The 27,787-nt window shown below is 41.0% G+C and overlaps 1 protein-coding gene across 2 annotated transcripts in view; it reads right to left on the bottom strand.

The window, feature by feature from the left end:
• Window positions 1-9,146: 9,146 nt before the first annotated feature.
• The window catches only part of NUF2 (NUF2 component of NDC80 kinetochore complex), a 37,115-nt gene continuing 18,474 nt past the window's right edge, over window positions 9,147-27,787 (bottom strand). For both annotated transcript variants that reach the window (XM_027612451.2, XM_027612453.2), the window contains exons 11-14: window positions 25,879-26,019; window positions 24,788-24,963; window positions 23,741-23,876; window positions 9,147-9,535 (exon numbers count right to left, since the gene is read on the bottom strand). In XM_027612451.2, the coding sequence (XP_027468252.1) occupies window positions 9,401-9,535; window positions 23,741-23,876; window positions 24,788-24,963; window positions 25,879-26,019 (588 nt within the window). In that variant the 3' untranslated portion in view covers window positions 9,147-9,400. The remainder of the gene's footprint in view (window positions 9,536-23,740; window positions 23,877-24,787; window positions 24,964-25,878; window positions 26,020-27,787) is intronic.

Here is a 27,787-nt window from a genome sequence, read left to right as displayed (position 1 = left end):
GTTTCTAAGCTCTAGGTCACAGCAGCAAGGGAAATAGAAGCAATATGGAGTCAGACATGCTAAGTTTCTCCCTGGTACACCCAGACATTAAGTATTTTTGGGCCTGTGGGCCATGTGGTCTCTGTCCCCACTACTGAATTCTGCCACTGTAACAAGAGAGCAGCCATAGACAATCTATAAGTGATAAGTGTGACTGTGTTCTAATATAACTTTATTTCCAAAAGCAGGGAGTGGTCTGGTCTGGCCCATGGGCTGTGGTTTACCCACTGCTGGACTACTCCCTATTTGCTGCTTTTCACTTTGCCTGAGGGCAGAGCCCTATCCATTTCAAAACCCCAAATCAAAGGATTTACTAGGCCCCAGTACATACAAAGCACAATGAATGATAATTGGCCTTCAAGAACTCCACAATCTGGTGGATGAAGTATTTTTAATGGATTTAATGGGTGTAATGGATTTAAAAATTACAATTCAGTGGAATAAGTACTACAATGCAAGTTTTTCAAATGCTGTGGGGAAAAGAAAATGAAGACAAGCCACAAATGGAATAAGACATTTGTAAACTGGCAAAGGCTGGTACCCAGAATTAAAAATACATATATTCTTGAAAGCAGCAAGGGAAAAAAATAGGTATCCAAACAGAAATGTGGTCAAAAAATATGAACAGGTAATTAACCAAAGAAGAAAGATGAATGGCCAATAAACATATGAAATGTTTATCCTCAATAGTAAACAGGAAGATAAAAAATGAAAAACACAGTGAAATGTCATTTCACATTCACCCCAATGACCAACATTAAGACTTCTGATTATACCTAGTGTGAAAAAGGTAGGAAATCTTTAGAATGCACAAATGTCACTGGCACTAAGATAAAATGGCAAACCACTTTGGAGAGTCCATCATTCTACTCCTTGATATATATCCTAGAAATGTCACTATGTGCATAGAAAGGTAAACAAATTTTCATAGCACACACATCTATAATAGCAATAGCAAAAAAAAAAAAAAAAAAGGAAATGCTCTAAATGTCCTTTGATGGGAGTATGTGATATAACCATGCAGTGAAATACTACACAGAAGTAAAAATGAAACAAAAGATATCCATATAAATATAGACATAGCTCACAAATATAATGCTGATTTGGTCCAGGAATACTTGAATACCCACTATGTGTCGGGCACATAGTTCTAGGTGCTATGGATATACCAGTGAATGAAACAAAGCCAACACTTGTAATTTGTTCCCAGTAAGTGAAAAAAGCAAGTTGCAGAAGAACATATAAAGCATGCCATTCAACATTATGCCCATGTATTGTTAGGGATGCTTCATATAAGCAGTAAAAGTATAAAGAAATTCATGGAAATAATAAACTACAATTTCAGGATAATGGTTACTTGAAAGCAGTGAGGGGGGTTGGTCATCGTGGGGCTATGGAAAGGGCTTTAATTGCATTCGTGCTTTCTCTTTCGAGTCAGGGGATGGTACAGGGATGTTTATTATAGTAGTAACCTTGTATATTTCTGAAATATAATACCTTTCTTTTAGGAAAACAGAAATATCTTCACATTCAATCATTACGTAAAGATTTTGATTGTTAAGTATTACAACCAAATATTTTAAACACTAAAGAGTCTGCTTCATATTCTGAATATCCAGAATAGGTTCAACTAGCTCTTGAGAAATTAACATTATAGAGTTTTCATTACATTGAAACTAGTGCTGTGATTTGGTAGCATTATCAATTAAAACATAGCCTGTTGTTTCAGGGTTTCTGGGCTAGGATCCCATGTCAGATGTTTATAATTCCTTAGTAGAAATTCTCTTGTAACCAGTAAAAAAAAAAAAAATGGCAGCCTTCAGGGAAGTAGAAAATGAGGAGTAATTTTATCTCTAAGAGTCAGGGAAAACTTCTCAGTGGGTACTCCACGTCTGACCTGGATTCCTAGCCCTGTTCCATTTATAGCAGTACTGCCTACCCATGCATGCCAATGATCTATTTCAAAGACTTCGAGGGGACATTTCTCCTGGGGTTGATGGAGGCAGAACTGACTTAGTGGGCCTGTTTTACTTTGAAATCACCTTTGGAAAGTAAGTCAACTATTTGGGACATGCTTGGTAACCGTCAAATCACTGGGACTAGGGTAGGATGGGCTGGTCTTAAGTTTCAAAGAAAAATTGAAGTGAACCAAGATGCATATGGGGCATGGGGTTGGTGGCAATCCCAGAGGGCCACAACAGAAACAGAAGTTGGAAAAGAGCTGTATTTGTATTTCTTATAAGGGAACCCCAACTAGGGATCCAAACCGTGCTTCCCAGAATCTACAGATCTAAATCTCTGGAATCACATCTGGCTGTAGAGTTCATCCTGCAGGCTCCAAAATTCTGGAAATGTGGCTAATAGATATCTGATTGTTTTTGTTAAAAGTTAAAAAAGTCAGATCCTATATGGGAGAAAATATTTTTTTCAAATAACTAACTAACTCTTTAATATTTTTATATTTTTAATTGCAGATATAGAGAAATTGTAGTTGCACAGAGTCCTAGAACACCACCAACTTTCTTGGTACATCACTGCATGGTTAAAAGTCACAGCAGGAGGGAGAAGCTCTAGCCAAAACTCCAACGTTGGCATTTTTTCCCCTTTCCATTTGCTTAACAAAAGAGGGGAGCTGGGATGTGTTGCCAGGGCTGGGGGGATTCTGTGTAGAAGAGAGGAGCTTTTTTCCTTGAACGCCTAGATCCCACAGATGGACAGGTGTGAGGGAGCACAGTGTACCCCTAGGCATATGCTTTGTAGGGTGGGAGGGCACGTGGGGTTCTGACCTTGCTTCCCCACCCACCTTTCTGGGCAGTTGGAAAAAGAATCTTCACTCATAGGAACTTTGGCAGTTTCCCTTCCCCTGAACATAAAACAAGCAAAAAAAAAAGTCACCCTTCTCTGCGTTGGCAGAGGATGGGCTCACTCTCTCCAGGAGAATCTGGGGCCTGCCGACCTAATGGGTTACACAGCCATGGATTACTAATACAAGGACTGGAGCAAAAGGAAGACTAGCAGCATTTGAATGGAGAGAAAGTCTTTAAGAGTTGACAATGTCAGGGCACCTGGGTGGCTCAGTCAGTTAATTGTCTGACTCTTGATTTTGGTTCAGGTTATGATCTCAGGGTCATGAGAGCAAGCCCCACTTCAGGCTCCATGCTCAGTGCAGAGTCTGCTTGAGATTCTCTCTCTCCTTCTGCCCTTCCTCCGACCCCTGCTCTCTTCCTCTCTCTAAAATAAATAAATAAAATCTTAAAAAAAAAAGAGTTGACAATGTCCATGAATACTTCTGGAGAGCAGAAATTATGCTTTCCCTTCTTTCCATGCAGTCCGATTGGACATGGAATAAGGTGGACTCTTGGTAGATGTCCCTTGAATTATTGAGTGAAGGTGGGTGGCTAAACTTTGTGAAAGTAAAGAGAGCCCAACCACAGAGAGGAGCATGGGGTGAATAGGGCTTCGGGGATAAGACATGTCTAGGGAGACTAACCATCCTGGCTTGCCCAGGACACAGGGGTTTCCTGAAGGTGGGACATGAGTACTAAAATTACAACAGTGACAGCCCCATCAGAGGAGCCTTCCAGGGAAAGCAGAGAATTCATGGAAGAACCTGACGAGGGGCAGTCTATTATCCCCTTGGAGACAGTGAAGTTTCTTCACCAAATATTATTTCACTTCCTTTATGTGCTAAGTTCTAACGATGAAAACATGAATTCTGGCCTCTGAAGAACTGATATAAACTTGCCTTGGTGACACTGGACAGCTTTGCCCTCCTGGAAAAATGCAGCTGACTTCTGAGAACTTTTAGGAAGATATTAACATTCCCATGACATCTTTTTTCCTTCAAATCTCCTCGAAAGGATGACTTTAAGCATCTCAGTACTTTCTGAATCCTTTCTCCTTTGCCTGGTGACAGACCCCATAGCCATAAATGAACGTTGGTGTGGGTAGTGGATAGTCAGAGTCCCGAGTACAGCAGGGCTTATTTTTCTGCTTCGATTTTATTTCTTTCGAACTATAAAAGCTCACCTCGCACGGCCACAGCTAATTTTATCACCTCAACTTCTTGAGCTTTACCAGTAACAATAGCCACTTACAAAGAGTGCTAAGTAGTTCACATTTATTATCTGATTTAATCCTCACAGCAACCGAAAGACACTATAATCCCTGATTCACACTTGAGAAACCGAAGGCTCGGGGCCATTCCGGAATGCGCCCCAGTTCGCTCGGCTGGTCAGTTGTAAACATGGATTTCGAAGGTCTTTCCTAAACCTGCGTCCTGAACCACTGTGCTAAATGCCTCGTCTTCATGATGGCCAACACACATAAAGTGCCTGACGATGGCCCAGCCGCTGCACCACGTACATCACCTCAGCCTTGAAGGGCAAAGAACCCGGCGTTATGAAGACGGAACCAATGATGAGAGGCTGTTAATTTCATATTCCAAGTGTGGTCTGTGGTCCAGCAGCACCAGTATCACCTATGAGCTTTTTAGAAATGCAGGTTATCGGGTCTCACCCAGACCGACTGAGTGAGTATCTTCATTTCAACAAGAGATCTCAGTGACTTGAACACATAGGAGATCTGTAAAAACCCTAACCCGGCTATGGGTGGATTCCCCTAAAGCAGTGGTTCTCTAACTGGGATCCTGAACCAGCAACATCAGCTTCCCCTGGGAACTTGACTGAAAGGCACATTCCAGAGGCCCACCCCAGCCCTTCTGAATCAGAAACTCCGGAGCCGGAGCCGGAGCCGTAAGCTGGTGGAGCATCCAGGTGATTTCAGTGAGGTCTGAGACCTGCTAATGCCTTCCTTACCTCTGCTCAACCTGGAAAGAAGAGCCAGCAGCGACACCCTGTGGAGCCAAGGGAAGTTTGCACCTTTTCTATGAATGTACCTGCTGCTTTTCCCTGGTAAGGTGAAAGTGTCGTGATCTTTGTTCTTTGCACTAAAAGTACAAAGCTAATGTTTTTCCCTATGAACTGTTTATTTTGAGGTCTTGTGCCCATTGTGATCAAGCAGACTAGATCCTTTAATTCAGCGAACATTTACTCATTCATCACCAAGTAAGTGTAAAAGATTGCAGTCGAGGTAGTGCGGAAGGTAGAAAGCGCATCAGATTGGTCCCCGGAGCAGTGTACTAACAGTTATATCTATAATGGCACCTGCTATCCCTGGAATATTTGCTATGTGGCAGGCTCTGTGCTAATTGTCTTCCCAAACTCCCTCAGTCCTTACAAGCTAGAGATGTAGTTACTATTGCCATTTTATAATAAAGTAAGTAATGTGAGGGCTGATTCTGATGCCAATGCTCTTAATCACATAGCAGCACTTCTTAAAGTGATCCCTGAGGATCAGTGCTGTAAGAGTCACTTAGTGTGCTTGTTTCAAGTGTAGGTTCCCCGAGACCCACCACATCAAGGCATGTGTGACAAGTACCCCAGGCAAATGTTACACTCCCACAGTCTGAGGACTGCTGCGCTACACTGAACTCCCTCCATTGCAACATTGTTCTTCAAAGAGGACAACGGACTGTTCCCGAAATGGTGAGGTGAGCAGCAAAGATTCGTAGAGCAGTGGGGAACAGATGACTAAAGGGGACCTCCAAAGGGAGATCTATGGGGTGGCAGTATGAATGGATTAGAGGACGATGCGGTGGTAGAGACTGACTTTATCATCTTATCAGAAAAAAAGGTTGTCCCCCAGAGTCCTCAATGCCAGTCTTTGAGCTTCTTTTCCTAAGTGACTTGCTAATCTTTGTATGGGGTATCTCAAATTCTTGTCTCGGGAAAATTCAGTTTTAAGAGTTGCATGAAATCTGAGCTGGAAATCCAGCAACCAAGCACTAGGAGGATTATTTAGATAAAATAATCTTAAAAAGATAATAAAATAGGGTCAGAAATCAGAGCTTTGTGTTGAGTCATCCTTGTAAGCAGACTTTTAAATAATTTTAAGTTACTGTTTAGAACCTATTTTGACTCTAAATAGATTGTCTCCGGGTTCCTTCTGATGCTTTTTTCGAGTTGTAACTATCACTTTAAATTTTTCAGCTTTCAGATCTTAAAATCGGGTTATTCCGGCATTGGTCATGCAAGCTATGTTATGCCCCCTGGTGGCAATACCGGTAGGAAGATGAGAGGCCAGTCTCAATCAAAGGGAGAGAGCCAACTTAATTGAAGTCGGTGGCGGGCCCTGAATTTGAAATGGAATTTCATATAAAACTTTTCTGGTCTTACTAAAAATAGGAAACATCCCGTTAAGCTAAAATCAGATGTATTAACTTCAGCCTGCAAGGTACATATTTCAATTTCCCTTGCTTTGTCATAAAATGGATTAGCTCCTTGAAATATGCCAGTTCAATTTGAAATTATATTTGCTCTACATATAGCGACATATAGCTGGACTCATAAAAGATGCCTAGAGTCTAAATATGGGCAGAATTTCCTTCGAGATCAGGCCTCAGCCTATGTCACATACACACACTGCTCTTTCCTTCCTTCAGAGCAGTCGTTGTTCTGTTAATACACTTTAAAATGCTACACAGCCCAAGGAAGTCAAATATATTCAAGGAGGCTTTGGGAAAAAAAAAATCTCAAATTATGTAATGTAGTCTTCAATTGAAACAGCCAAACATAGATTTTAATGTGGATTATACTGAGGGCTTCTTGAAGGTGGATTTTTTATGTCTGGGAAGGGAGAGTGAAGCTAGCAAACTAGTGGTTTGGTGTGAAAAAAAATGCATGGAAGATACAAGTTTCTTGCTGGATTTAGATAAACCTGACCTCAATGGACAAATTATTTGGTGACGGGAGAGAAAAATGGCAGTTCCTTAAGGAAACAGAATAAGTGACTACCAGGTGCCCAGCTCTACGCTATCCTAGAAGTATGGGAGAGGGAGAGAGAGAGGAAAAAAACAACAATAGAGAGAGACACAGCCTCAAGAAAGTCTAGCAAGTGAAGATGTGTAAAAAATTAGTGATATAAATTAATGAAAATCATAACAGACATAAAGGAAAACCTGACAAAGTTTAAAAGGGCATTTCAGCTGTAGTTTGGATTGAGACTTGAAAAATGAGTGTTTTCCAGTTGAACATACAAAGGAAAAACAGAAGCTAAGGGAGGAAACAGGTACAAACGCATGCAGGTGTGATGTGCCCGGGATCACTCCAGGATAAAGCTCTGACGAGAAGCGGCAAGAGACAAGGCAGGAGTCTGGATTAAGATGGGTCTTAAAACTCAGGCACAGTTACTTTGTCCTTAAGTGAGAGGTCCCATGAGGTTCTCAGTTCATGAAGCCCTTTCTGTTTCGGAAATTCTTTCACTGTGCCCCTTGGCCAAAAAAACAACAAACACTTAACGGGTCCATTATTAAGTAGTTAGATTAAAACAACTTCTTGGGCATTTCTGTTCTAACAATGTGTGTTTAGGAAGAATAACACAAAAACTTTAAGTATTTTTATTCTACCCTTAAATAACCAATTATTAATTGGATGTGTGTACCTACTGGACAGTGCCCAAGTTCTCAAACAAACTTTGCAGTCAGATTGGACATCACCACCCTCATTTCTTATTCCATGAGAATGTGACACTTATTATCACAGCAAAGGCCAGAAACCCACTTCATCAAGATGTTATCATTGAAAGGAATGCAGTGGGATCTAACTTTGAAACTGAGCTACATTGGGCTAGCAGTTTGCAGTGGTGTCGAATAGAAAGTCACCATCTCTATGCTTCCCTTGCAAATTTCAACTATTCCATGGTTCCCCTGTGAGGTCACCATGGCACCCCAGCAGCAGTTTGAATATCCAAAAGAACTGTGCAAATCATTGACATAATCTAACTTGCAAGTTTAGAACGCCCAGATGCCTGTGGGGGTAGGGGTGCGTAGAGACCAGGAGCCTGGTGAGGTGGTCATCACAAGCTTCTCAGGTAGGAAAGGACAATGCAAACTGCAGCACAAGGGAAGATGTGAGAAGCTGAGTTGTGTACATTGATCCACAGTTCTTGCTAACTAAATGTTATAAAAAAGGAGTGAGGGGTGCCTGGGTGGCTCAGTCGGTTAAGCGACTGCCTTCAGCTCAGGTCATGATCCCAGGGTCCTGGATCGAGCCCCGCATCGGGCTCCCTGCTCAGCGGGGAGCCTGCTTCTCCTTTTCCCTCTGTCTGCCCCTCTGCCTACCTGTGCTCTCTATCTGTCAAATAAATAAATAAAAAATATTTAGAAAAAAAAAGAGTGAGGTACACAAGAAGGAAAATGGAGGGGTTCCAACTATGTGTAGTTAGCGATACTATTTAGCAGAACATGTGTTAAACATTTTGATAATCTTATTTGAATCTCATCGGTTCCCCTTGCAATCCTGTGTTTTACTTCATGCACGAAAAACATTATTTTGAGAGGGTCCATTAGGCTCGGCCAGAATGCCAAAAGGTTAAAAACGTCTACTGACTATTGGACATGCAAGTGTGAAATTCAGGAGAAATAAGCAAAATGTAATTAAATGTACATAATGTAGTAAAAGTTGCATGGATGTCTCCATTGTGATTGGAGCTGTGGGTGTAGATACAAGTTTTCAAACAGGAGTAAGAAGCTGAGGATCAAGGGCCGAAGCCCACACTCAAACTTTCTTTCAAATGATCACATTAGAAAGTGTGGTATAGGGGGAACATTCCAGACTCCAGCACCCTACAGAGCACCGCCCAAATTCTGGCTCAGCTGTTTGATCTCAGTACCCTCATGGTTACTTCACCCATAAAGCAGTAATAAAAATATGCACCCAGGGGCGCCTGGGTGGCTCAGTTGTTAAGCGTCTGCCTTCGGCTCAGGTCGTGATCCCAGGGTCCTGGGATCGAGTCCCGCATCGGGCTCCCTGCTCAGCAGGGAATCTGCTTTTCCTTCTGCCTCTTCCTATCCCTCTGCTTGTGTTCCCTCTCTTGCTGTGTCTCTGTCAAATAAATAAATAAAATCTTAAAAAAAAAAAATTGCACCCAGAGTTGCCCAAGTGAGGATCAAATGAGATCCCAACCACAATGATCAGAAATACTACACCCCCTGATGTCCACAAACAAAGCACCTACAGCCAGGAAAACAAAAGAAAAAGTACATCTTTCAAATGCACCTATTTTGGTTTTATTCCAACTACTTACAAGGGGCAGAGACATGAATCACTACACAAGTTATTTGAATTATAAGTTAAGAAAAGTTTACATTAAATGCATTATCTTACAAAGTAACAACCTATGAGAGGAATAGAATATTATGTGTTGCTTCTGATACTTCCGTTGACTTCAATTTAACTGTTCCCTTTCCAAAGGTAAAATGAAGGCGGTGAGCTGTTTATAGGAAGCCAAGTGACTGTGTCCATCAGGCCGATGTCCTGAACATCCTCTTCTTCAGTTCACCTGTCTTCTGCTCTAACTGAGCACCACAGTCCTCTGTGGCCTTTTCAATGCCTTCATGGTATTTCTCCAAAGCAGCCTTCAAACTCAGAAATATTTCCTAAGCGGAAAATGAAATGGAGTAAGAATTATCCCGTGCATCAACCTAAACTGATAAGAGTTACAAGAATTCCAACCATCTCATTAATATTAATAATATTTTAAAGCCTAAATGATCTCATGCGCACACCCGTGCACACACACACATGTACCTACTCGTTTTAAACATTCCTTCATTAGGCGGAACAGACACATCAAAGAGGTCTGCTGCTTAGAAAGAACAGAGCAGAGAGACATGTAACAAAGACTTGGATTCAAAGATGTGAAGAATGTATTTGTAATTGTCAAGGACAAGCTTTTACTTTGGAGCTTTTCATCTCCAGGCAAGTCCCTGGGTTACTCCAGACAACTAGACCCTCTGTGTCTGGCCCTGATCACCAATGAAAGATAGGTCAACCGATTTCCTAAGTCATCTGTACGACTGAAAAATACACACGTTAGAGACACTTTAATAAACTTATTGGGTAATTCTACCATAAGCAATAATGAGTTTTCATATAAACATATGTGGATGTGCTAAGAATTAAGAAAAAATGAGAGAACAATGTTTAGAGATGGAATAAAATAATAAAAGAAGCCAGTTGGCCTGCAAACACTCATACTCATCCAGTGCAATTTTGATCCTTGTATTATTCATTTTTCTTGAATAAAACAATTCTCAAATCCAGACACAAGAAGAAGTGGTATTCTAAGTTGATGGTTTTTCATCACTGAAATAAAACAGCAGTTCTCTTCCAATGGGAGGAAGAAGTAGTAAATGGGTATAATGTTCTCATTTTAATCATCCCTGCCATTAAATTTTTCTTAAACCTATAGTTTGGTACTACTTACCTTAATTTAAATTTTAGTGTAGATACTATCTGATTTTGAACAAACTATACAGATGATAATTTAATACATTACAATTCATAGTGTTTCAAAAAAGAATGAAACTACTTCCAGACTCTGTCACCTATGCAAGTTTGAGAACTATTGCTCAAGATTCAGTGAATATAAACAGATGCTTAAGGCTAAACACTTTCCAAAACCAAACACAGATATTTATTAAATCCTAATACAAAAATAGAAGAGTCTATTTAGATTTCTAAGATCTAATTGGGCATCAAATTACTACAACTATGATGGAATACGAATCATTAAGAAAATAAATCAAACATTTTTGAAAGGTTTATTTCTTCAATCTTAAAGGAAAAACAAGGTGAAATTAGTTGCTAGCTTGTGTAAACACCATTTAAAAAAAAAACTCAGCACATTCAGCAGCTATAGATCAGTTTAACTTCCTAGTTCCATAGAAGTGTATATTTATTCTTACTAAAAAGGAAGCTGAATAAATTTGGTAGAAAGAAAGTACTCATAAGAAACTATTAAGACTAAGTGTGGTTGGGGCGCCTGGGTGGCTCAGTCATTAAGCGTCTGCCTTCGGCTCAGGTCATGATCCCAGGGTCCTGGGATGGAGCCCTGCATTGGGCTCCCTGCTCCGCGGGAAGCCTGCTTCACCCTCTCCCACTCCCCCTGCTTGTGTTCCTTCTCTCGCTGTCTCTCTCTGTCAAATAAATAAAATCTTAAAAAAAAAAAAAAAAAAGACTAAGTGTGGTTAAATAAAGATACACAATCTAAATATCTGAACCAACCACTTCAACACACTTAAAGAAACCATTTCCTTCCAAGAACAAAGACTCTCATGGAGGAACCAAACCCTGCAGGGAGAGCCACCATAAATGGCACGTTAAAGCCCATTCCAGGGGCGCCTGGGTGGCTCGGGGTGGGGGTTGAGCATCCGACTCTTGATCTCAGCTCAGGTCTTGATCTCAGGGTCATGAGTTCGAGCCCCAAGTTGGGCTCCATGCTGGATATGGAGCCTACTTAAAAAAAAAAAAAAAAAAAAGTCCTCTCCGGGGCACATCGACGGAAGGCAGCAAGCACACATCTGAAGTAACAAGGCAACCCTCAGAGGATGTTAATGGCAACAAGCACAGCCCTCACAAATGCTATTTCAGTTTCCAATTAGATTCTGCATCCAAGTGGAACTTTAGAATCTAATTAATCCACATCTAATCCACAAAATAAGTACATCTTACGGTGATGACTTCACTAAAGTGAAACATTTTTAAATTCAAAGTCTGGTTCTGTGGTGTCTGTGAGGTAACCACCAGGTGCCTGTGGCTAGAAAACTGACATTTAAATACCTCCGGGCTCCTGGGCTGTACTAACCACACGTCAGCTGCTGCACAGACACAGGGACCCAGTGGCTACCGTACAGAACAGGACAGAAGAGCATCCCCATCACTGCAGAAAGTCCTACTGGCCGGCACTGGTCCAGGGAACTGTCTCACTTTTACATCAGATAAACTGAAGAGAGCAGTTGACCCTTGACCAACATGGGTTTGAACTGCACGGGTCCACTTATACACAGATTTTTATACAGTATGGGATTGTAAATGTATTTTCTCTTCCTCATGATTTTCTTCCTAACATTTTCTTTTCTCTGGCCTACATAATGTAAGAATACAGTACACAATATATATAGCATACAGAACACGTGTTAATTGGCTCTTTATTTTACCAGTAGGCTATAAGTCAACAGCAGGCTATTAGTAGTTAAGGTTTTAGCAAGTAAGAAGTTACATGTGGAATTTCAACTGCATGCGGTTGGCACCCTGAGTCCCTGGGTTGTTCAAGGTTCAATTGTATATAATGGGGTTTTACAGCCAATCATTACCCAACAAGTACATATTTAATTCATCAACAAAATACATTACTGAGTACCTTCTAGAAGTAGCACAGTGCATAAGTACACTAGAAAATGCAGATGTGCTTTCTACCCTGAAGGAACATATAATCCAGACCAGACTGGATACCAGGCACTTAAAGGATGGCTAAATTTTGTACTATATTTTAAATATTTTAAATTTTAAATATTATTTCATTATAATTAATTTAAATAGAAATATAAATAGGCATGTGTTGCCAGTAGCTACCCACTGGACAGCACAAATCCAGATTCTCTGGAATCAACTAAAAGCACTATAGTAGTATTTGAGAGAGGAGAGAGATCGAAGATATGTCACAGGAATCAGAGACTATACTTTTAGTAAATTGTAAGTAACTGAAATGATTAGCTTAGATCTAAAGCTTTAAAAGTCTAGAAGGCACGGATCGTGCCTTCCTTATGCACTACTGACTCCAAGTCAGGTGGTGCCCCTGGCACCCAGAAAATGCACAGGCCATAGGTGAACAACGCACTGAGGGAATGCACCACAGGGAAACCGGGAGCTCCCGTTTTAAGCAGGAAAGTATAGCAACAGGGATAGTTTAGCAGGATAAATTTGGCAGTACTTAGTATTCAGGGCAGATCTGATGCAGAGAATCTTAAGTCAAGGAAGAAATTTAGCAAGTTTTTGCCACAATCCATAAGCATTACAAAATTAGGTGATAAAAGCAGAGGAGAAAGGGGTTGTGATGAACAGTATCAATGACGTTTAAAAAAATCCGAACACTAACCAGGTGCTTGTCTGGATGTCAGGATTATCTACACAAAGTCCAAACTTTCAACTCCTTGTGATGGAAAAATGATGATGCCATCAAAGCATAAGAAGAAATTTGTGAAGAAATGGAGTAAAAGGGAAAGAGAGACAGGCAGCAGAGAAGGAGAGAGACAGTGAGGAGGAGAGATGCTGGAAGCAAATCATTCTATAAATGTTATTTTTGTTGTGATAAGTGAGCCCACTGAAAACAGCGAGCGGGCAGCTCCACTAAGGAGCACGGATGGGATGACAGAACAGGACACCGATTTAGAAACCGATCTAAATAAAGGTGTTAACTGAAAGCAGCAGAGATAAGGATCTCTGGGAAAGAATATTTAATGAAAAAAGGGATGTGAAGGAAGATGGCGGAGGAGTAGGAGACCTGGATTTCATCTGGTCTCAGGAATTCAGCTGGATAGGGATCAAACCATTCTGAACACCTATGAACTCAACAGGAGATTGAAGAAAAGAATAACAAAAACTCTCTGGACAAAAAAGTGACCACTTACTGGAAGGTAGGACTGTGGAGAAGTGACTCTGAGGCGATATTCGGGAGGATAGATGGCGGGGGAGGGGGCCTCCGTGGGCGGCTTCTGGCAAGTGGTAGAGCCGCAGAGCACAAAATCGGAACTTTTAGAAGTCAGCTCCCCTGAGGGACGTCGCTCCAGTGGCTAAGCGGGAGGTGGAACCCTCGCGGGACAGTGTGGTCTCAGGACCCTCGGGGTCACAGAAAGACTGGGGGTGCCTGAGTGCAGCAGAGCTCCCGGCTATCAGAGCGGGGAAGCCGGCTGCAGAGACGGAGCCGAGGCGCGGGCTCGCAGCTCGGGGTGGCCATAAACTGTGATCCGCGGCCCAGTCGGGCCACTGCTCCTCCAGCAGGGACCCAACAAACGGCAGAGCTGGGGAGACTCCCCTTCCTCCCCGGGGAGGAGCGGCGCGGGAGCGCACCGCAGGGATCTGCTGGGTTTGGAGACTCCACACGGGGTCGGGTGCCAGAGATAGAAACTCTCGGTCACAGGCCGGGTGAGCACGGAGTGCGGCCGGAGACCGGGGACACGGGAGTGATTCACTGCTTTTCTCTGGGGGCGCACTGAGGAGCGGGGCCCCGAGTTCTCGCCTCCTCCAGGCATAGATTGGGAGGCCACCATTTTCACTCTCGTCCTCCAAAGCGGTACGAAAAGCTTGCCGGGAATGAAAGCTCCTGAGAGCAAACCCGAGCAGATTACTTAGCCCAGACCTTCCAGGACGGGGCAATTCCGCCTCCGGCAAAGACATTTGGGAACCACGGCAACAGGCCCCTCCCCCAGAAGATCAGCACGAACAGCCAGCAAGCCAAGACCAAGTTTACCGATCAAGGAGAACGGGAGAACTCCAGCGCTAGGGGAATACTGCACATAGAATTCATGGCTATTTTACCATGATTCATTAGTTTTTCAAAGTTAATTTTTTAACTGTTTCTTTTTTTGAATTTTTCTTTTTCCCTTTTTCAACCAACATCTTATCAATCCCTTTTTTAAAAAACATTTTTATTTTTCATTGTTAGAGTCATATTCTATCCCTTCATAGTAGTTACCTTATTTTTGGCATATACATGTGAGTTGTTCTCTCTTTAAAATTTTGAGATACAGTTTCTTCTAACAGATCAAAATATACCCTAAATCTCCAGTGTATGGCTTTGTTCCAGTCTCCTGCCTGATCACATCCTCTCCCTTTTTTTTTTTAAATCCTCTTCTTTCTTTTTTCAAACAACTTCTTATCAATTGCTTTTATAAAATTTTTTATAATTTTCAACTTTACATTCATATTCCATCCCTTCATCATATCAACCCTTATTTTTGTACATATATAAGTTTTTCTTTCTTTAAAATTTTGGGAGGTACTTTCTTCTAACAGACCAAAATACACCTAAAATCTAGTGGGTGGCACTGATCTATGCAACAGCTAGATATTTGATCATATTCTGGTTTTTTTTTTTTGTTCTGTTTTGCTTGTTTTTATTTTTCTTTTTCTTCTTTTTCCCCCTTTTTCTTTTTTCTTTCTTTCCCTTTCTTTTCCCCCAGCTTCAGGTCTTTTCTGATTTGTTTAGAGTATATTTTCTGGGGATGTTACCCTGTTAGCATTTTGTTCTCTCATTCATCTATTCTCCTCCGGACAAAACAACAAGATGGAAAAAATCACCTCAACAAAAAGATCAAGAGCTAGTACCGTCTGTCAGGGACCTATTCAATGCAGACATTAGTATGATGTTGGACCTAGAGTTCAGAATCATGATTTTAAAGACACTAGCTGGGCTTGAAAAATGAATGGAAGTTATTAGAGAAACCCTCTCTGGAGAATTAAAAAAACTAAAATCTAACCAAATCGAAATCTAAAAGGCTATTAATGAGGTGCACTCAAAAATGGGGGCACTGACTGCTGGGACAAATGAGGCAGAAGAGAGAATCAGTGATATAGAAGACCAAATGATGGAAAATAAAGAAGCTGAGAAAAAGAGAGATAAACAACTACTGGATCATGAAGCAGAATTCGAGAGATAAGCGATACCATAAGAAGAAACAATATTAGAACAATTGGGATCCCAGAAGAAGAAGAGAGAGAGGGGCAGAAGGTATACTGGAGCAAATTATAGCAGAGAACATCCCTAATTTGGCGAAGGAAACAGGCATCAAAATCCAGGAGGCACAGAGAACCCTGCTCAAGATCAATAAAAATAGGTCAACACCCTGACATCTAATAGAAAAACTTACGAGTCTCAGAGACAAAGAGAAAATCCTGAGAGCAGCTCAGGAGAAGAGATCTGTAACCTACAGTGGTAGAAACATTAGATTGGCAACAGATCTATCCACAGAGACCTGGCAGGCCAGAAAGGACTGGCATGATATACTCAGAGCACTAAATGAGAAAAATGTGCAGCCAAAAATACTATATCCACCTAGGCTGTCATTGAAAATAGAAGGAGAGATAAAAAACTTCCAGGACAAACAAAAACAAAGGAATTTGCAAACACGAAAGCAGCCCTAAAAAAAATCTTGAAAGGGGTCCTCTAAGCAAAGAGAGAGCCTAAAAGCAGCATAGACCAGAAAGAAACACAGACAATATACAGTAACAGTCACCTTACAGGCAATACAATGGCACTAAATTCATATCTTTCAATAGTTACCCTGAACGTAAATGGGCTAAATGCCCCAATCAAAAGACACAGGCTATCAGATTGTATAAAAAAACAAGACCCATCCATATGCTGTCCGCAAGAGACTCATTTTAGACCCAAAGACACCCACAGATTGAAAGTGAGGGGGTGGAAAACCATTTACCATGCTAATGGACACCAAAAGAAAGCTGGGGTGGCAATCCTTATATCAGACAAATTAGATTTTAAACCAAAGACTGTAATAAGAGATGAGGAAGGACACTATATCATACTTAAAGGGTCTATCCAACAAGAAGATCTAACAATTGTAAATATCTATGCCCCTAACTGGGAGCAGCCAATTATATAAGGCAATTAATAACAAAAGCAAAGAAACAAATCAACAACTATACAATAATAGTGGGGGACTTTAACACACCCCTCACTGAAATGAACAGATCATCTAAGCAAAAGATTAACAAGGAAATAAAGACTTTAAATGACACACTGGACCAAATGGACTTCACAGACATATTCAGAACATTCCATCCCAAAGCAACGGAATACACATTCTTCTCTAGTGCCCATGGAACGTTCTCCAGAATAGATGACATCCTGGGTCACAAATCAGGTCTCAACCAGTACCAAAGATTGGGATTATTCCCTGCATATTTTCAGACCACAATGCTTTGAAACTAGAACTCAATCACAAGAGGAAAGTCGGAAAGAACTCAAATACATGGAGGCTAAAGAGCATCCTACTAAAGAATGAATGGGTCAACCAGGAAATTAAAGAAGAATTTAAAAAAATCATGGAAACCAATGAAAATGAAAACACAACTGTTCAAAATCCTTGGGATGCGGCAAAGGCAGTCCTAAGAGGAAAGTCTATAGCAATACAAGCCTTTCTCAAGAAACAAGAAAGGTCTCAAATACACAACCTAACCCTACACCTAAAGGAGCTGGCGAAAGAACAGCAAATAAAGCCTAAACCCCAGCAGGAGAAGAGAAATAATAAAGATCAGAGCAGAAATCAATGAAATAGAAACCAAAAGAACAGTAGAACAGATCAACAAAACTAGGAGCTGGTTCTTTGAAAGAATTAACAAGATTGATAAGCCCCTGGCCAGACTTACCAAAAAGAAAAGAGAAATGACCCAAATCAACAAAATCATAAATGAAAGAGGAGAGATCACAACCAACACCAAAGATATACAAACAATTATAAGAACATATTATGAGCCACTCTATGGCAGCAAATTAGATAACCTGGAAGAAATGGATGCATTCCTAGAGATGTATCAACTACCAAAACTGAACCAGGAAGAAATGGAAAACCTGAACAGACCTATAACACTAAGGAAATTGAAGCGGTCATCAAAACTCTCCCAACAAACAAAAGCCCAGGGCCAGATGGCTTCCCAGGGGGATTCTACCAAACATTTAAAGAAGAATTAATAGCTATTCTTCTGAAACTGTTCCAAAAAATAGAAATGGAAGGAAAACGTCCAAACGCGTTTTATGAGGCCACCATTACCTTGATCCCCAAACCAGACAAAGACCCCATCCAAAAGGAGAATTACAGACCAGTATCCCTGATGAACATGGATGCAAAAATTCTCAGCAAAATACTAGCCAATAGGATCCAACAGTACATTAAAAAGATTATTCACCACGACCAAGTGGGATTTATCCCTCAGCTGCAAGGTTGGTTCAACATCCGCAAATCAATCAACGTGATACAACACATTAACAAAAGAAAGAACAAGAACCATATGATCCTCTCAATAGATTCAGAAAAAGCATTTGACAAAGTACAGCATCCTTTCTTGATCAAAACTTTTCAGAGTATAGGGATAGAGGCTACATACCTCAATATCATAAAAGCCATCTATGAAAAACCTATAGCGAATATCATTCTCAATGGGGAAAAACTGAGAGCTCTCCCCCTAAGGTCAGGAACATGGCAGGGATGTCCACTATCACCACTGCTATTCAACATTGTATTAGAAGTCCTAGCCACAGCAGAGAACAAAACAAAATAAAAGGCATCCAAATCGGCAAAGAAGCCAAACTCCCAGTCTTTGCAGATAATATGATACTTTAGTGGAAAAGCCAAAACACTCCACCCCAAAACTGCTAGAACTCATACAGGAATTCAGTCAAGTGGCAGGATATAAAATCAATGCGCAGAAATCAGTGGCATGCCTATACACCAACAACAAGACAGAAAAGAGACAAATTAAGGAGTCGATCCCATTTACAATTGCACCCCAAACCATAAGATACCTAGGAATAAATCTAATAACCAAAGAGGCAAAGGATCTGTACTCAGAAAACTATAAAATGCTCATGAAAGAAACTGCAGACACAAAGAAATGGGAAAACGTTCCATGCTCATGGATTGGAAGAACAAATATTGTGAAGATGTCAATGCTACCTAGAGCAATCTACACATTCAATGCAATCCCCATCAAAATACCATCCACTTTTTTCAAAGAAATGGAACAACAAATCCTCAAATTTGTATGGAACCAGAAAAGACACCGAATAGCCAGAGGAATGTTGAAAAAGCAAAGCAAAGCTGGCGGCACCACAATTCCGGACTTCCAGCTCTATTACAAAGCTGTCATCAAGACAGTATGGTACTGGCCCAAAAACAGACACATAGACCAATGCAACAGAATAGAGAGCCCAGAAATGGACCCTCAACTCTATGGTCAACTGATCTTCGACAAAGCAGGAAAGAATGTCCAGTGGAAAAAAGACAGTCTCTTCAACAAAAGGTTTTGGGAAAATTGGATAGCCACATGCAGAAGAATGCAACTGGACCATTTCCTTACACCACACACAGAAATAGACTCCAAATGGTTGAAAGACCTAAACGTGAGACAGGAGTCCATCAAAATCCTAAAGGAGAACACAGGCAGCAATCTCTTCGACCTCAGCCGCAGCAACTTCTTAGAAACATCACCAAAGGCAAGGGAAGCAAGGGCAAAAATGAACTATTGGGACTTCATCAAGATAAAAAGCTTCTGCACAGCAAAAGAAACAGTCAACAAAACCAAAAGACAACCTACAGAATGAGAGAAGATATTTGCAAATGACATATCAGATAAAGGGCTAGTTTCCAAAATCTATAAAGAACTTACCAAACTCAATACCCAAAGAACAAATGATCCAATCAAGAAATGGGCAGAAGACATGAACAGCCATTTTTCTAAAGACATCCAAATGGCCAACAGACACATGAAAAAGTGCTCAACATCACTCGGCATCAGGGAAATCCAAATCAAAACCTCACTGAGATACCACCTCACACCAGTCAGAATGGCTAAAATTAACAAGTCAGGAAACGACAGATGTTGGCGGGGATGTGGAGAAAGGGGAACCCTCCTACACTGTTGGTGGGAATGCAAGCTGGTGCAACCCCTCTGGAAAAACAGTATGGAGGTTCCTCAGAAGGTTGAAAATAGAGCTACCATACGATCCAGCTATTGCACTACTGGGTATTTACCCCAAAGATACAAATTAGGGATCCGAAGGGGTACGTGCACCCCAATATTTATAGCAGCAATGTCCACAATAGCCAAACTATGGAAAGAGCCAAGATGTCCACAGACAGATGAACAGATAAAGAAGATGTGGTATACATATACAATGGAATATTACGCAGCCATCAAAAGGAATGAGATCTTGCCATTTGCAACGACATGGATGGAATTGGAAGGTGTTATGCTGAGCGAAATAAGTCAATCGGAGAAAGACATGTATCATACGAGCTCACAATATGAGGAATTCTTAATCTCAGGAAAGAAACTGAGTGTTGCTGGAGTGGTGGGGGGTGGGAGGGTTGGGGTGGCTGGGTGATAGACATTGGGGAGGGTATGTGCTATGCTGAGCGCTGTGAATTGTGCAAGACTGTTGAATCACAGATCTGTACTTTCGAAACAAATAATGCAATATATGTTAAGAAAAAAAAAAAGAAGATAGCAGGAGGGGAAGAATGAAGGGGTGAAATCGGAGGGGGAGACAAACCATGAGAGACGATGGACTCTGAAAAACAAATTGAGGGCTCTAGAGGGGAGGTGGGTGGGAGGATGGGTTAGCCTGGTGGTGGCTATTAAAGAGGGCACGTTCTGCGTGGAGCACTGGGTGTTATGCACAAACAATGAATCATGGAACACTGCATCAAAAACTAATGATGTAATGTATGGCGATTAACATAACAATAAAATATTACCAAAAAAAGGGATGTGAAGATCATTAGGATCTCAGAGAAACTGCACCCAGAACAAATGGGCAACTGTAGGCTGTCTTTTCCTTCTCATGGAGGTTGATTATGATTATGAAGCTAAAAGGAGCTCTTTGGAAAAATGCATCATGATTCACCATAGGATTTAGACTGTCCCATGTTGCTCAGGACACATGGGTATCACAATACAGACTGGGAAAAGTTACAACAACTTAGCAACTTCAACAACTGCATCCAAAGTTCTGCTCAGTGGTTCTATGCCACTCTGAAGGAAGAAATATCTACTGTAGCAAAGGGCCCAATTCTACTCAACATTTTCATTTTGGCGAAAAAGGCATGTTGATCAAATGTGCAGGTGGTGCAAAGCCATGAGATAAATGAATGATAAAAAGATTTAAAATGACCTTGATACTTTGAAATCTGCATAGAATAGATGGAAGCCTTAACGAAATACTAGTAAAATTCTGACGTAACAGTCCCATGAAATGGTTGCATTTATGTACGGTGAAGCAATTTAACGAGGCCGAACTACATGGTGGAACGGGTAGGGTCATTGAATTGATCAGCAGCTCAATATGAGCTCAGGGCGAGATGCTGCTGCTAAAAATCCAAGCCAGTATTACACTTCAGTAACAGAAGCATTGTGCTTTGGGACTGGTCCCAGCATCATCTGGAAGGCTATGTTTAGTCCTGGGTCCTACATTTTAAACAGAATAATGACAAACAGGAAACAGAGGGGAGAAGACAGTAAACAGGATAGTAATGAATCTGAAAATTAAGCTATATAAAGAATGGCTGGAAAACTGGGGCTCATTAACCCAGATGAGAAGGCTGGAGGAACCCATGATCATTATCCTCAAATGTCTGAAGTGATTTAAGCAGAGGATGATACAGATTTGTTCCAGAGAGATCTTGGTTCACTTGAGTACAGAAATTATATTTTAAATTCGAAATAACATTTTAACCACTAAAGCGGTCCTAGCAGAACAGCCTGGGTGGTTATGAGCTCGATGACATTGAAAACAATGAAGCAGAACCTATCAATGGTTCTCAAAAGCCACAGTAAAAAATTCCAGTTCATGAACCCCCCCGTTGCTGACGATTCTAATTCAGGACATTTTGGGGGGGTGGTTGTTTGTTCATTTTTGAATTCTAATATGCAGCTGGTTTTAAGAAACACCATGCTAGATGACCATCCAAGTTTACAAATATTGATGAAAAACATACTACATATAAGGCGCCATTCCAGGCATGGTTTGACAGGATATACTAAGGTAGAAAATACATGATTGCTACTGTTGAGAAACTGAAGATGTTCTTGGCGAGACAGACACTAAACACAATGACGTGAGGCCGGCAGGGGCACTTTTACGACTGATGGGCTGGAAGTGCTGAGGCACATAGTAGCTGGTTCGCTAACTGGGCCTGACCATGTGATAACAAATAAATATTCATTGATTGAGGGGCACCTGGGTGGCTCAGTCGTTAAGCGTCTGCCTTCGGCTCAGGTCATGATCCCAGGGTCCTGGGATCGAGCCCGGCGTCCGGCTCCCTGCTCGGCGGGAAGCCTGCTTCTCCCTCTCCCACTCCCCCTGCTTGTGTTCCCTCTCTCCCTGTGTCTTTCTCTGTCAAATAAATAAAATCTTAAAAAAAAAAAAGTCACCGATTGATTGCCCTGATTAAGAAGTAGGATTAAATATCTCTTAGATCTTCTTAACCCCCATTCTAGAGAGAAACAGAGAGCTGGGCGTTGGTGAATATCTCGTTCAGGGGCAGGAGAAAGAGAAGCAGTTGAAATGTGGAAAGAAAGGGAAGAACACAGAAAGTTAGGACAGCCGACTGGGCTGACCGCAGCAGGGAGGACGGCCGTTCTCTTTTCCTTTCCTTCATTCCGTCCGTCCTTCCTTCCTCCCTTCCCAGCAGCCTCGAGACAGCACTCGGGGTACGTCTACCCATGCTTCCATGTCGGGTAGCGATGCCATTTTTCGAGAGGATACAGGTTCCTGAGAACGGGTGAGGGGGATTGTCTGCAGTGGCTTTTAGTTTTAGGACTCCTTGCAAATTGGATATGGATGGTAGAAGGTAGAGACAGCAAGTATTTAAATATTTCTCAGGTATCAGAGTGTTAGGAAACCTGGATCCAATATGTCAATAAAGGGAAGGTGAAAAAGAACGAGGGGGAAAAAAAAAAGAGGCCATGGGATAAAGAGTTGTTTTTAGTGATTTCTAGTAGAGCATTTTGGGGCAATCTGGAAGATATAGATCAAACTTCAAAAGTTAAGAGAAAATGAGGTATAATACGTGTATCAGGAATAAACGACTTCTTGGAGACACTAGCAGGTAAGAAAAGGATAGAAAGAGGTAAACATCTGATGTCTGGCACCGTGCTGCCATTTTGGAAGGACAAAAATGTAGACGATGTCTGTCCTCATTAAACTTAGAACTGTTTATGAAACAATAAAATAAATACACCGAAACAAGCCAAGAATGGAAGCAGCAAGTAACGTTAGGCAATTATGATAAAGATATCATGAAAATTCTCATCACATAGGGACCGCCCTCCGCTATTCTGTTTCAGGTAATAGCTCAAACACATTTAACACTGATGGTGAGAATTTTTTTTAATATTTTATTTATTTATTTGTCAGAGAGAGGGAACACAAGCAGGGGGAGTGGGAGAGGGAGAAGCAGGCTCCCCGCCGAGCAGGGAGCCCGATGCGGGGCTCCATCCCAGGACCCTGGGATCACGACCGGAGCCGAAGGCAGACGCTTAACCGACTGAGCCACCCAGGCGCCTCTAGAAATACTTCTGAGATCCTTTTATAAGGCCGAAAAAATGCAGAAACTTTTTAAAGGACATTACTTAAAATCACTATCCAAGTTCATCTATCAAAAAAGTTCAGAATGAGCACTGGGTATTATATAGGACTGATGAATCCACTGACCTCTACCTCTGAAACCAATAATACATTATACGTTAATTAATTGAATTTAAGTTAAAAAATAAATTAATTTAAAAAAAAGTTCAGAACCTTTATGGAGCACGCACTCTTACAGCAGAGCACGGATGCTCGGCTAGGTCAGGGGAAAGGACATGGTGGGAAAAAATGTATGAAGGAGGCATAAATCCAAACAAACACTGGTAATGGAAAAGGGGCTGTAAATGGAATCAGAACCAAGGAACTGGGGGTCAATGTCTACTTTAGAGAGCCAGCAATATCCTGAACGTGAGGACAGCAGAGTCGCCACAGTGAGCTGGTGAGACCATTAAAAAGGCACCTGTGGGCACCCACTCACCTGAGACTTCATCCTCTCCCTCTCAGTGGCATCTTTCAGTTGCTGAATTCCGAATTTGATTTTCTGGATTTCTTGATTAATTGTGGTTACCCGCTCGTAGACAGCTCCCCTTTTTTCTTGAACTTTATTGCAATCTCTAAAGGAAAACAGACAGCTAAATTTTAATTCCGCTCAAGCATCTGAAAAGGAAAACATGAAACTCTAATTTTGATTCCAAAGAGATCACGTATATTTGTTTGACAAACCTAAACACTCTCTTGGGACATACAAGCAAAGAGCTGCAAACCCCACAGGGTGCTGGAGCTGAGGGCTGTTATTTACGCCGGAGACTTTAAGGTGACTCCCCCAGCTGTGCTCACGCACGTACTACTGGGAGGAATGTGACTCGGGACAACTTTTCTGCAAGGCAGTTTGGCAGCAAATACAAAATCCGCCTGTTCTGTCCTTTGTCTTCATCTGCATGAGGAAGAACAAAGGAAATTTTCACCACGTGCAGACTGAAACAAGGACATCTCATAGACGTATCTGGGGGTGTATTCTAAAAATATATCCTGAGGACTGACAGGAAGAAGGCTCTACCACGGGAACACCCCAGCATGCTGGCTAACAACGGCCATAAAACGCTTAGTGAAATATTACTTCTTACCTGGATTTAAAAAAAAAAAAAAATAGGACCCTTTCTCAAAACATGGATGCTATAATGCCGGGGCCCAGCTGGACCATAACATGGACCAGGTGACTCATCTGATGCAGCCCTAGCCCACTCCTCTGAGTGCACTGAAATGGGCAGGGGCACCAGAACCCTTCTGGAGAATCCTGCAAAGGACGTGGAAGCACGGATATCTGGAAAGGGAAAAAACTAGGACCTAAAACAGCTCTAAATCTAGACCCAGCATTTTAAGATTCATAATTAATTCATCTTTTTTTATTCACCCACAGGTGGAATACCCTGTCAAAATTACAGGAGTTTCAGGATCTTAGGGGGGAAAAATGGACTAGCTTTCCCCAATTATTTTCTAACACATTAAACTGAAAACAAGTTCGTACTCAATCACCGTGCGTTTATACTGCTTGACGTCCTCATGCTTCTTATTTATTTTGAATTGCGCCGTGGCGAGTTTTTCCTTCTTCACGATCATTAGTCTTTTGAAGGAATTTTCTTCCGTCTTCAATTTCTTCAACTCTGACTCATCACTCTCAATTTGGTCCTCCAAGTTCAGGCTCTATAGTTGACAGGAAGTATTTAAAGTCGATACAACCAATTAGGATTTACAAACAAAACAAACATCTATTTCCTGGGATGAGCTATAAGAAGATACAATTTGAAGATGAGGTAAAACTGTTTAAGCCCTAAAGCCGAGCAGAAGAAGGCAGAGTGTTGGGAGGGGACCACAGCAAGGCACTGGGGACACTGGGAAGGAACAGGACCCTGGGCAGGGCTACATGAAGGGGGTTTGGGTCTGAATTAAAGTAGGAGGAATAAAGAGAAAAGGGGAAACCCTAGAACCATTAAAAGCAGTGAACCTCAACCTTCTTTTGCTGACTCTGGATGGCAGACAAGGAAGTGTATGGTTGGGATAGTATATCTCAGGTCACCTCGCCTTCTAACCCCTACTTCCCTCAAAAAAAGAAATCCTTTATCAAATGCAGTGTTAGTGATCCTGGGGACAGTGTGGGTTACTATGATAAAGTTAAGAAGTAAAAAAGGATTTTCAAGCTTCTAGCCTGGGAAAATTAATGTTGGCATTCACCCTCCATCTTCAGGGCAGGCACTAAGGGCATAAACTTAAATCGCAGGTATGATGTGAGACCGTAAGTTGGGACTTTGGGCTTACTGGTGAGATCATTTCCAACTGTTAGAACAGGTTTAAAATTCCATTACTTTCCTCCAAAATATACACAGCAACGTGCCATGTTAATTATTCATTCATTTCATCTGAAAGCTAACATAGGTCTTACCACTGCTATGTTTAAGAAGAAAAATGTTTTATTGCTCAGCGAACGCTGCCACATCTATTATACTCTAGAATGATCCTGCCTTTCTTTAGGAAAAATAGTAACACAAAATAAAAGGAAAGCCAAGGAACTATAGTAAACTATTCCATAATAAAAACATTAAAATTCCACACAATACAAACCTCTTTTAAGATGCTGGTTAATTTTTCCCTGTTATCTGCCAGGTCCTGTATTTTCTTCTGATATAACTGTACCTCCAGTTGACATGAAGGCAAGCAGTCGACAGAGTCTCTATAGATTTCATACTTTTCCATCACTTCTTGCTTTCAAAGAAAGAAACATAAAAACCAGTTTGATAGTCTCCTTTATGAAACTGCAGTACTGTCAATTTGTTTGCTCTTAAATAATTTCTGCACTTAATACTGAAAGCTTAAGAGCAGAAAACAAGTTTCTAGGTCAGTAAGAAAGCGCTATTACTGACATGTGTCTAAGTACATATAATTATGCTTCTTAATTGCCAAATATCCTTACACAAAGGAAAACTGCCACAATTTTACTAAATCACTCACTGAAGTACCTTCCAAAGGTTATTCATGATGATTTGAAAAGAGTTCGTGTCTGCTAATATTCAAACTGCTCCTAATTACTCCTGGGCAATTGTATTACAAATTATGATCTTCCTATTCATCTGTATAATAACTATTACTACGGCTGATTCTTTTTAAAAGATTAATTCCTCTTCTAAAATTAGAAAATGAACATGTAACAATACGGACTTACTTTTCTTCTCCCCACTAGCCTATCCCTCCAACCACCTTCTTAACCAATCGGATTTTGTCTTCAGTGAAATGCTTAATCATATCATTGCTCATTTTTGTTGTCTTTTTTCTTACCAATCTGTAACGACTCTTTGCATGTTATGGATATAATCCCTTTACCTCTCATATGCATTATAAACATGATCCATAGGTCTCCTTTTCTCTAACTTAATTAAAAAAAAAAAAATCTATCCCGGTTCAAGATTATACAAACGTTCTCCTAAAATTTCTAAAATTGTTAAAGTTTTAATCCATAGAATTTATTTTTTAAAATGGTGCAAGGTATAGACCCAGATCCCTTTTCTTCTATGTGAACAACCAACTGAACCAGAACTGTTTTTTATTAAATAAACTACACTTTTCTCATAAACACTTAGATCTAGTTTTTGGCTCTCATTTCTGTTCTCATAATCATTGTCTATTCCTGGGTGATAATTCTTAATTAAACAGGAATGACTAGAATAGCAAATTCAGAGGTAAACCAGAAATGTTCTGTTAACTGATGGTTTAAAAGCCCTGCCCCACAAAGGATGCTAACTTGTCTGCCCCCTTCTACTTCTGTCCCACTGCGCCTCCATCCATCTCCCACAACAACCCATCATCTTGTTAAACATAAATCATATCATGTTCCAACATCCCCCTTTAAACTAATCAGTGGTATGCCCTTGCGCCTAAAGTAAAATCCAGCACCCTGAATAACCTGCCTAGTGCTTATTTTCCTATGGTCACCTCATGCCACTCCCCTTCTTATGCATGAGGCTTTGTTCCTGGAACACACCTCGCTTCCTTCTACCTCAAAGAATTTGCATATGCTGTTCCCTCTGCCTCCAGTGGTCTTCCATGTACAAAATCAGTAGGATAACCACGGTTTATTCTTCAGATGTCAGCATCAATTTCTACTTCCTTCCCATCTCCACCCCAGATTTCCAAAATTTAAATTAGGCTACCCTCATTATATTATTTCAAAGAACCCTATACTATTGTTTCTCTTTTTAGTGTTTCTTAAAAAATATTTTTAGAGCAGTGTTAGGTTCACAGCAGAACTGCGCAGAAGGTACAGGGATTCCCCATGTACTTCCTACCCCAACGTGTGCATACCCTATACGTTTTCATGATATATAACCTGTAATTATATCACTGATTATAAACTTAATACTTTTCTCCATCACATAAAGTAAGTCTCAGGAGGACAGAGAATTTCTGTTCTGCTCACCCAGGGCAAAGTCTCAAAAATTTGTTGCATCATTGAACAAATGTCTTGAAATTGTACTTC

Source organism: Zalophus californianus, chromosome 10 (genome assembly GCF_009762305.2).
Source record: "Zalophus californianus isolate mZalCal1 chromosome 10, mZalCal1.pri.v2, whole genome shotgun sequence".
NCBI classification, from domain to species: domain Eukaryota; kingdom Metazoa; phylum Chordata; class Mammalia; order Carnivora; family Otariidae; genus Zalophus; species Zalophus californianus.
This window is presented reverse-complemented; position numbering and strand designations above follow the sequence as displayed.